The sequence below is a fragment of the Lithobates pipiens genome, unplaced genomic scaffold (assembly GCF_037356315.1).
Source record: "Lithobates pipiens isolate NorthernLeopardFrog02 unplaced genomic scaffold, aLitPip1_a1.2 Scaffold_18, whole genome shotgun sequence".
NCBI classification, from domain to species: domain Eukaryota; kingdom Metazoa; phylum Chordata; class Amphibia; order Anura; family Ranidae; genus Lithobates; species Lithobates pipiens.
The window spans coordinates 575799999-575811568 of NW_027507758.1; the positions used below are offsets into that span (position 1 = coordinate 575799999).

The following is an 11570-nucleotide window of genomic DNA, read 5'->3' on the forward strand; positions in this document are numbered from 1 at the left end:
CTGCCACCAGAGTGTGCCAGCTTGTATTTAACCTGGCCGCTCTGTATGTGACTCCTGACAGTCTGCGCAAGGAGCCCCATATCTCCAAAATGTATAGGTCGTAGGAGCCCCATATCTCTTTTTTTTTTTTAAGGTTCATGGCAGATGAGGCTTTGCTTCACCTTCCTCCTCTGACTGCACGTCCCTGATTTAGGTAAGTCAGGAGAACACAAATGTATGGATAAGCCTTTCGGCTACAGTGTATGATAGCATAGGACACAGCTGAGCAACGTTTCTCAAGTAGAAAAAAGATGTACTGATGTAAGTAAGGTAAGTGTAAGGTGTAACACACTCTAGCGATCCCCCCTGCATTCCCCAATCCCCCTCAACACCCAGTGTCATTCAACCTGGAATACTAAGGAAATACTGTATGTGTAATGTGTCATGAGTATGGTGCCCTGCATTCATTATGTAATGGTGTGAGATCAATGGTGATGTCATCACATCAGTACCGCTCCCTGCATCACTGAAGAACACCTAAAATAGAAAAGAAAGGAAGATGACCCCGTGGCTTTACAGAACTGAACTGAAGACTTATAGAAGGGATAAGTACAGTAAAACCTTGGTTTGAGAGTAACTTTGGTTTGAGAGCATTTTGCAAGACAAGCAAAATATTTTGCTAAATTTTGACTTGATATACAAGCGATGTCTTGATATAAGAGTAGCGTCATGTCACAACTAAGTATAAAACAGAACAGAGGCACCTCTGAAGTGTAGCAATATGGTTATATTTAATAAAGGTACAACATTTAGCAAGTCACCTAAGTATGCAGGTATCTAGGGTAAAGCTGTCCACATAGACCGTCCTCTGCACCGCCATCAATGTCATCCGTTCCATGCTGCAGGGTAGTACGGAGGATGGTCTATGTGGACAGATTTACCCCAGGTGCTATACTCTGTAGTGCCTGCTGGATTTTGCTTTTAATCCCCCTGTGGAGGCTGCCATTTGTGGATGGACATGTTATGGTTATAACCTATCACAGTGCTATAATTTTTTTATATGGACTATAAACTGAAGGACTTATGAATAAATGGTTGTGGGACGAATCATCTGAGTTTCCATTATTTCTTATGGGGAACTATACCAGTGCTTTGGATTACAAGCATGTTTCCGGAACAAACTATGCTCGCAATACAAGTTTTTATTGTATAATATTAAATGGCATAAAATACAGCATGCGGAGTCTTTTGGAGGGTAGGGGCAATGAGCCTGGAGTTGGGCTTTAACGTACATGCAACTGATGAAGGAAAAGGGGAATAAATGCTCACACAGATATATATTTTTCCATTATTCAGGGAAAGCCAGAATCTACACTGTATTTTCACGATGAAAACCTAATTGCCCTGGTGGCCCAACTGTTTGGTGCTGGAATGGAAACTACATCCACCACTCTAAGATGGAGCCTCCTGATCATGATCAAATACCCAGAAATTCAAAGTAAGGAAAATTAATATACTAGGGGTTCTGTTAATTCTTTGATCTGTTCATGAATTCATAGCATTCAAAGTAAACATGATCTCACTGATTTATAAAAAAAAAAGTCACACGCACTCGGCTGATATGTAAACCTCATGGCACGTTTTTTGTGGATGTAGAATTATTTTGATATATTTTAGAAAGAATAACCACACAGGCTTGGTGGGCTAAGCGAATAGAACCCAAACCTCTCCATTTAACCAATATTAAAGGCAGAAAATTTTTGTTTATCTTAATGCATTCTATGCATTATGATAAAAAAACCTCCTGTGTACAGCTGCCCCCCTCAGCCCCTCTATTACTTACCTGAGCTCCGTTTTGATCCAGCGATGTTGGTCGAGAGCCTCAGCTGTCTGGGACTCTCCCTCCAGATTGGCTGAGACACAGAGGCTGGCGGCCATTGGCTCCCGCTGCTGTCAATCAAAGTCAGTGAGCCAATGAGGAGAGAGAGGAAGAGGGACAAAGCCAGAGCTTTGTGTCTGTATAGACACACAGAGCAGTGACTTGGCTCAGGTGCCCTCATAGCAAGCCGCTTGCTGTGGGGGCGCTCGGCAGGAGGGAGGGGCCAGGAGCGCTAGCAGGGGACCCAAAATGAGGAGAATTGCAGCTGCTCTGTGCAAAACCACTGCACAGAGCCGGTAAGTATGGCATGTTTGATATTTTTAAACAAAAAAAAAGACTTTAACCACCCTGGCGGTATGATTATGTCAGTTTTTTGCGTCTCAAAGTGGTACACTGTTTTGCATAGAAATTTCGGCTTTTTATTTTGTAGGCCTGTAATTCTTAGGAATAACTCACTTAAATCTGTCCAAACAAGAGTCTAGTAGATATCCCGGGTATGATAAAGTTTGAAACAAAAAATCATAAATTATAATATAATAACTAACTATAAAAAATGATAAATAGAATAATAATAATAATAAAATACATTTTCCAACGATTCACTATCGCTCAATTCTGCAGGTGATTGTAATTTATTATCGCTGTTTTCTATCTGGTCTAAAACTACTTTTGACGTAAAGGGACACTTTTTGGTTGCCATGGACAATCTCAAATTTCCAGCCAGAAAGAACAGTATATATAATATAAAAGTACATGCGGGGCACTGTGAAATGGTGTCATACAGTAATGTAATCTTACAGATTACAGTGTATTGCATGTGTTATGAATTTGTACTTTTTGAATTTGCCACCGGGCTCCGCCCCACCCCCCCATGCGTTGCGACGCTTGCAGGGAATGGAGCCTGGCACACAGAGGCACCGGGCGGGAGACAGAGCCCGCAGACGCAGCTGGGGGGAGATTACAGGATCCTGGTGACAAGGTAAGTAACCCCCACCAGGATCCTGAGATGCAATCCCTAATGTGGCTCAGGGTTACCGCTAATTGTACTGAAATTTAACCCCGTGCCACACTCGGGAAATCCGTCAGGGAGGTTAATATCCCTTTAAGCACAGTAGAGCCTTCTTAGGACAAATGTGTCTACAAGTGTTTTTCCATCGTAAATTCTGAAAAGAAGGGATTCATTCCTCATTTTAGGATAGTAGATCTCGGAAAGACACTAGTGTTGATTTACTAAAGACAAATAGATTGTAAACTTTGCAAAGTGCAGTTTTAATCGGCAAGTGCAGTTGCCCCAGAGCTTATCAAATTAAGTAAAGCTTCACTTTGCGAAGAATACCCAATCACGTGCAAGGGAAATTAAAAAAGCAGCATTTTTGCTTGCACATGATTGGAGTCAGCAGAGCTACTGCTCATTTACTAAGTTCTGGAGCCACTAGTCTTGCAGAGTGCAACTGCATTTTACAAAATGCACAGTCTGTTTGTCTTTAGTAAATCAACCCCACTCTCTAATGGCTCCCTGAAATCTACTCCAGAAAAGTGGAAGTTCCTTTTTTGGGTGGAACTCCGCTTTAAGGCAAAAAACATATTTTTATTTTATTTTCGATATAGTAAGTAGCTCAGGGACAGGACCCAGGAGGACAAGAAGTTAGAATGGACAGGCACACACACATGAAACTGACTCTCACAGTGACATTGACAGCCTTGTGCAGCCGCACTCCAGTCCAAACAGCACTGACAGTCCCACTCCCAGCTTGCCTTCCTTACATCCTGCAGACTGGCCCACGAGACTCCAGCCACTTTGATCAGCTCTCTTGCACCATGACATCACATGACATGCTAAGGTGCTGCCAATCAGCAGTCTGGCTGGTGTTCTGTCAAAACGGCCAACTCGTTGAAATCTCCAACAATGTCACTTTTGGTTACTCTCCAGCATCAGTAAATGGAGATTTCGATGACTTGGGTGTTTTGACACAACACTGGCAGCATATATAATACGGTACATGACAACTTGGCTATTTTGACAGAGCAGCGGCTAAGGAGTGAAAAGTTGTCATCCCCTTGGAGGCAGCCATGTTGTTGGTTACTAGCGGTGGACTAACAATTTCTGCTCCTTATATCCTGTACCGTTTTGTATACGCTGCCGGTGTTGTGTAAAAACAGCAAACTTGTCCATATCTCCAATTACTGATGCTGGAGGGTCACCGGAAGTGACATTGTTGGAGATTTCAACAAGTAGGTAGTAGTAGTAGTAAGTGCAAACCTTTAAATCACCACGGACCACATAGAAGCCCCATACAGGTCTTTGGCATTCTTCCAATCTTCTGAACAACCTATCTGACATATGTCTTTATTGTCTTCAGTTTTCAGATTAACTTCTTGAGATCCGCGCTATAGCCGATTGACGGCTACAGCGCGGACCTGCTTTGCCGGGACTATGTCTATTGATGTCGTCCCGTGCACAAGCGGCCTGAGGGGCGCGCGCGCCGCGCTCTGTGATCAGCGAGTTCATGAATCGGATCGGAGCAAGGGGTCGATCCCGACCCCTTACCACGTGATCAGCTGTCAGCCAATGACAGCTGATCATGTGATCACAACACAGCCGGTAATCGGCTATTTTTTCTCCTCGCGCTGTCAGCCGATCACCGGCTGGGGACAGCTCATCAGTGCCCACCTGCCCCCTGCCAGTGCCACCAAAAATATGCCAAAAAGTGCCACCCATCAGTGCCCACAGTGCCACCCATCAGTGCCCACAGTGCCACCCATCAGTGCCCACAATCTGCCTCGCACACACAGTGCTGCACCTCAGTGCCACATATCCGTGCCCATCAGGGTCATGTACCAGTGCCCATCAGTGACGCCCATCAGTGCCCAGCAGTGCCACCTATCAGTGCCACCTATCAGTGCCCATCAGTCCCATCTATCGGTGGTACCTATCAGTGCCCATCCATGCCACCCATCCGTGCCACCCATCCGTGCCATCTTATCTGTGCCCATCTTTGCCCATCAGTGCCGCCTTATCTGTGCCCATCAGTACTGCCTTATTTGTGCCTATCTGTGCCAACTTATCTGTGCCTATTAGTGCCGCCTTAACTGTGCCTATCAGTGCCCACCAGCGCCGCCTCATCAGCGCATTTCAATGAAGGAGAAAAATTACCTGTTTGCTAAATTTTATAACAAACTATTAAACATGATTTTTTTTTAGTTTTTTATTTTTCATCTTTTTTTGTTTGTTTAGCAAAAAATAAAACTCCCAGCTGTAATTAAATACCACCAAAAGAAAGCTCTATTTGTGGGGAAAAAAATGTTCCTCTGTGCAGTACCTAACTCTAATTTAACATGCATCCCATCTTGGGACATAGAGCAAAGAATAAATTGAGGGCAGATATCCCTGGAAGGGAAGTAACACATCTAGAAGCCCAGCGTAACTCAGTGGAACCTGAAGACCAAGATTTTTATTGCATGCCTTTGAAAATAAATGTGGAAGCTACACTGCTGTGTCAAGGCCCCTCTTCTTTTCATTGTTTGTTATGTATTATGTATGCCATGATGTTGATATTGTTACTGATGTATGTCTTTATGTTGTAAACTGCTGCAGAAGACATTTTCATGATATAAACCAATACTAATAGCTTATTTTTAAATACCTAACAGAAAAAGTGCAAAAAGAAATTGAAAAAGTTATAGGCACAGCACAACCAAAGCTAGAACACAGGAAGCAAATGCCCTACACAGATGCTGTTGTGTGTGAAGTTCAGCGCTTTGGTGATATTGCCCCAACTAACCTTCCACATGCAACAACTCGTGATATCACATTCAGAGGCTATTTGATTCCAAAGGTGAGTTTCTAAAATATGTTTTGTAATATATTGTGATAGGACAACTGTTTGACATAGTAAAGCCCTGTACACACGTAGCCGTCTGCCCGACGTACTTAGTCTGGCGGACCTCCCGCCAGACTGTCCGTCGGACTTTCCGAACGGGCTACTTGCCCACACACGGCACTTTTTCAGCAGACTAATACGGCGTACTAAGTCCGCCGTACTTTCCGCCCTACTTTTGAAATGAACAGACTCGCCCACACACGCGGAGGAAAGTCCGCTCATTTCGAGCGCGTCTCCAGGTAGGCGAGGCCCGCGAAGGATACGTCGCTGGCCCCGTCACCTGGTATGGACTTAAAGGGGAACCCCAACGCCGAAAAAAATCAGCGTGGGGGTCCCCCCTAGGTCCACATCAGACCCTTGTCCGTGAACGCTACCCAGCCGGCCAGGAAAGGGGGGGACGAGCGAGCGCTCCCCCCTCCTGAGCCGTACCAGGCCGCGTGCCCTCAACATGGGGGGTGCCTTGGGGAAGGGGGGGCCGGGCGGCCCCCCCCACCCCAAAGCACCTTGTCCCCATGCTTTCTTCCTCGCTGCCGGCCTCTTCTTCCAACTTCGGGGGTCTTGTCCCCCTCTTCGGTTCTTCAGCCGGGCCACCGCGCCTTCTTCTAGCTCTTTTACAGGCGGTGGCCCGGTCTTCTGTCGCCGCCGCCGCCGCCGCCTTCCGTTCTTCTCTTTCTCTTCTTCTTCAGATGTTGCCTCGCCAAGTCCTCCGCTCACAATGATGGGGACCAGGCGCGCGGTGACTTATATAGGGACAAGGGGCGGGGTCTTCGGGTTGATGTCACATGGGTTCATGTCACATGGGTTCATGTCACATGGCGACAGTCCCAGCATCCTCCGGGACTGTGACATCGTAAGGGGGCGGGGTCACCATGTGACATGAACCCATGTGACATCAACTGAAGACCCCGCCCCTTGTCCCTATATAAGTCGCCGCGAGCCTGGTTCCCGTCATTGTGAGCGGAGGACTCGGCGAGGCAACATCTGAAGAAGAAGAGAAGAACGGAAGGCGGCGGCGGCGGCGACAGAAGACCGGGCCACCGCCTGTAAAAGAGCTAGAAGAAGGCGCGGTGGCCCGGCAGAAGAACCGAAGAGGGGGACAAGACCCCCGAAGTCGGAAGAAGAGGCCGGCGGCGAGGAAGAAAGCCGGGCTCCTCCGCTAGCAAAAGAGCTACAAGAAGATAGCAGAGGAGTCTGGCGAGAAGACCCCCCCGAAGACGGAAGACCCCCGGAGCTGTGCAATAAATTATTTTATCTTGTGTGTTGTGTTTTTTTTGTACTTTTATTTTACAGGTGAATGGGTAGGGGTACATTGTACCCTATACTCATTCACATAGTGTGGGGGGCCGGTATCCGGGGGTCCCTTATTAAAGGGGCTCCCGGATTCCGATAAGCCCCCCGCCCGCAGAACCCGACAACCAACGGCCAGGGTTGTCGGGAAGAGGCCCTTGTCCTCATCAACATGGGGACAAGGTGCTTTGGGGTGGGGGGGACACGCGGCCCCCCCTTCCCCACGGCACCCCCCATGTTGAGGGCACGCGGCCTGGTACGGCTCAGGAGGGGGGGGACACTCGCTCGTCCCCCCCTTTCCTGGCCGGCCGGGTAGCGTGCTTGGACAAGGCCGTTTTTTTTCAGCGTTGAGGTTCCCCTTTAAGTCCATACCAGGCGGTGGGGCCAGCGACGTCTCCTTCGCGGGCCCTGCCTACCTGGAGACCCACTCGAAATGAGCGGACTTTTCTCCGGGCGGGAAAAGTCCGCTCATTTTAAAAGTACGGTGGACTGGCATACACACGGCCGGATTGTCCACCGAAATGCGAGTCCGGCGGGAAGATTGGAGTGTAAAACTACTTTCTAAGTCCGCCATACTTTCGGGTCAAAAAAGTATGCCGGAGGCTACACACGGGGGGATTGTTTGGCGGACTTCAGTTTGCCGGACTTTTCCACCCGCTTGTTTGATCGTGTGTACGTGTGTATTATGTAAAAGTAATACCGGGGAGCCATTCTTGGTAGAAAAATGGTGTCTGAGGGCTAACAGTAAAGGCCAAGGGCCTGGCCATAAAATTGCAGTTTCTACACTAATTCACACAGCCAATACCCATCAACTATATCAGAGTAACAAATACATTAAAGATTATTATAGCATATTGGGGAGCTAAGCCCCATCACTGTATACATAAACATTGTGTTTTGCAGGAATTTTAAACCAGTCTCAGGGAATAATACTGTGAAGCTTCACCTAAAATAAAGTAAGAAAATATGCAAGATAATACCAGTAAGAATGACAGTATCAGTAACAGAGTGACATCCCTGAAACCTGCTAAAGCACTTTATTGAGCACTCATTTAAGTAGGCATAAACATTAAACCCATGGCATCTATCTGGACATTTTGTTTGGCTGGCCATCCTTTAAAGCAGAGGTCCACCCTAAAGTGGAGCGTCCGCTTATTGGAACCCTCCCCCCCCTCCGGCGCCACAATTGCCACCTTTCAGGGGGGAGGGGGTGCAGGTACCTGTACAGTACAGGTATCTGCACCCACTTCCGGCGTAGATTCTGCAGAAGCTACACCCCTTTCCGCAGAATCTACGCCCCTTTCCAAAGGTCCCCCGCTGCCTGCTGGGAAACACACAGATCCCAGAGGCAGCGGGGACCATCCTTATTGCGCAGCGCGACTCGTGCATGCGCATTAGGGAACCGGGAAATGAAGCCGCAAGGCTCCACTTCCTGATTCCCATACCCAAGATGGCGGCGGCAGCACCCGAGAGACGATCGAGAGATCGGCTTCGGGTGCCGACATCGCGGGCGCGCTGGGCGGGTTAGTGTCATTATTTTAAAAGTCAGCAGCTGCAGTATTTGTAGCTGCTGGCTTTAAAAAAAAAAAAAAATGGCAGACTCCCGCTTTAAGCCACATATATACTCATAGGGGTTGATTTACTGAAACTGGAGAGTCCAAAATCAGCTTCCAGGTTTTTTGGTCAAAGCCTAACTGAACAAGCTGAGGTTAAAAGCTGATTGGCTACCACGCACAGCTGCACCAGATTTAACACTCTCCAGTTTTAGTAAATGAACCCCACAGTATCCTTTATAACAAAGCATTGTGTAAACATTTAAGACAGTTGGACAAATGTCAGATGTACATATACAGGGACTTCCCAGGCGAGCGAAGATAACAATCCCTCCGGATATAGACCTAGTGGGGAGTATCTGGTGCACACCACTAGATACTCCCCACTCTTTGGGACACCTCAAAAGTCCTTTTTTCAATTTTCTGAAGTGAATCTAAGTATTTATCAGTGTTCGCCAGAGCTCCTGATAGTGGGTGGGTTTAGCTGAATGTTAGTACCAGGTCATAGTCCTCAGGATCACCCCACCAGAAGGTGAGCAAACCAGGGTCCAGTAGCAGAAATAGCAGGTTGGAATCAAGCAGAAGCGTAGTCAAGGAACAAACCAAAGGCTGGTAACGATATAGTGTGTGTGTGTGTGTGTGTGTGTGTGTGTGTGTGTGTGTGTGTGTGTGTGTGTGTGTGTGTGTGTGTGTGTGTGTGTGTGTGTGTGTGTGTGTGTGTGTGTGTGTGTGTGTGTGTGTGTGTATTTTTTTTTTAACATCTAGTTTGTAATAACTTTCTTCTAGGGAACCACTATTGTTCCATTGTTGTCCTCCATATTGAAAGACAAAGCTTACTTTGCAAAGCCTGATCAATTTTATCCAGAACATTTTCTTGATGCAGATGGAAAATTCAGTAGGAACGATGCATTCATACCCTTCTCAGCAGGTAACATTAAACAGATCTTTCCAGACAGAACCATAGAATGAAGCTGTAAGGATAAAATATAGGGTTTACCATTCCAAGCTGTTTTAAAATGTGCAGTCTCCGGAGTTTTTATTTCTGTTCTGGCTTCTCTATCTAGTGAGTCAACGAAGAAAGTATACGGGGCAGAGTTTTCTAACTTCACTGGCCGCATGTCTGTTCCAAATCAGTTACGTAGGAAAAAAATGACGGTCCTAAAACCTGCTCAAGCACCTTATTGAGAACTCATTTAAATAGGCATGGTCATTAAACCCATGGCCACTATCTGAACATTTTGTTTGGTTAGCCTTCCTTTAAGAAGTGTAGTGTAGTTATACCTTGCCTACTGATCTATGAGTGTTTACAGCATATGTAAATGTAAAGCTTTCACAAACCTGGACAATTGAATTGGACCAAATGGTGAAAAAAATTACAAACAGAGATAGCCTTAAATTAAAACTGCACTGCAATACTTGAGATTGGTTTCATACCATTTTTTGAGCCTCTATTGGTCAGGGAGTGTCTGGCCATTACAGTAAAGGACCAATAGGAAGGCTCCAGAGGTGGGACAGCATGGTCCAAGCGCACATTTTACATTAAAAGTTACGATTTTCATGTAACTTCAGCTGCCTATATTATGTGTATTATGAATTTATGTGTAGCATTCACAGCATGAGGTATACATTGAGATGCTAAAGCTTTTTCTTGATCAAAAATGTTTTCAATAAGTCTCTTATGTTTTTCTTCTTAGGTAAGAGAAGTTGTGCAGGGGAAGGTTTGGCCAAAATGGAGCTGTTCCTCTTCTTTACCACACTGCTGCAAAATTTCACATTCCAGGCTCTACCTGGGACTGTTGTGGACCTCACTCCTGCACTGGGGTCTACAAATGCTCCTTTGCCTCAGAATATCTGTGCTATACCCCGCAACTGAAATCTTCCTCCAAGATAATTTGATGGTATGCTTCTTCATCCACACAGCAGGAGTGACAGCAATATCTTCACAAAAAATATGAAGTAACCTAAAAAAAATTATGTTTTTGGATATTGTTGTACTTTACCCGAATTGTGTTTTGGAAAAGATGATCGTTGCAATAATTATTGGATTTTCTACGGACCGTTGTCATTCGATGGCATAGGTGGACAAATCGTGGAAACCAGGTGGCCAATGTGTCTGGCAATACCAGCTGATGCCTAACTTTTTGAACATTTATTATTGGGAAAAAGTTCACACAGAAGATAGAGAAATGTATAAGGTGATAACATCTTAACAACTTAAACATTACACTTCAACATTAACATTTTTGTTTCATGTTTTGTAAATACGATTCTCACTTAAATGAAGGTGATGCTATTCTTCACCACCAACCCTCTTGGAAACACACCACACATCTAAGAAAGCTGCAGGGCCATAGGTGCCAAAATCTTTCACAATTTGCTGTTTGGTTGACTACTGCAGTAATGTCTAAGGCACCTGAGCAAATGTCATCATCTCCAAGAAAGCAGGAAATTGATGACATAAAAAAGTAAATGGTGGCACAGGATTGTAGAGCCTGAAGTGGCAGGAAAATTGGATCTGGAATTGTGTTTTACTACTGGGCCAGTAGTAAGCCTATTTGGCTTAATATATTAAACTGGATTTCATAATCTCAGATAGCAGGCAATTGTGCTGCAAGTTTGAAAATGACTTGCTAAGCTATTGCTATTGCTAGACTTGCCAGGCCTCACAAGTTTGTTGCACAATTGCAGCATGCCCACATTGCATGACTCCAGATTAATTTTCTGTCAGGAGCCATGAATCAGACGGAGACAGAAAATGCAGTAAAAATCACACCATTTTAATATAGTGGTAAAAATGGTACAAATAGTAAAAGTAGTCCAAACATAGCCAGGGTTCAGGTAACCAAATCGGGTAGTCAGAACAAGCAAGGAAATCAGGGAACCAGAGATCAGCGTAGTCAGAGGCAGCAGACAGGATAAGAAACCAGAAGGGACATCAGCCAGGCAAGTCTTCAACAGGAACACAGCAGAGAGTGTCTAGATTTGTTGACC

The 11570-nt window shown here is 45.6% G+C and overlaps 1 protein-coding gene across 1 annotated transcript in view; it reads left to right on the forward strand.

The window, feature by feature from the left end:
• LOC143989060 (cytochrome P450 2C5-like) overlaps nucleotides 1–10817 on the forward strand; it is a 43934-nt gene extending 33117 nt beyond the window's left edge. Inside the window, exons 7-10 of the mRNA XM_077489072.1 lie at nucleotides 1336–1477; nucleotides 5510–5694; nucleotides 9366–9507; nucleotides 10274–10817. Coding sequence (XP_077345198.1) covers nucleotides 1336–1477; nucleotides 5510–5694; nucleotides 9366–9507; nucleotides 10274–10452 — 648 coding nt within the window. The 3' untranslated portion in view covers nucleotides 10453–10817. The remainder of the gene's footprint in view (nucleotides 1–1335; nucleotides 1478–5509; nucleotides 5695–9365; nucleotides 9508–10273) is intronic.
• The last annotated feature ends 753 nt before the right edge of the window (nucleotides 10818–11570 follow it).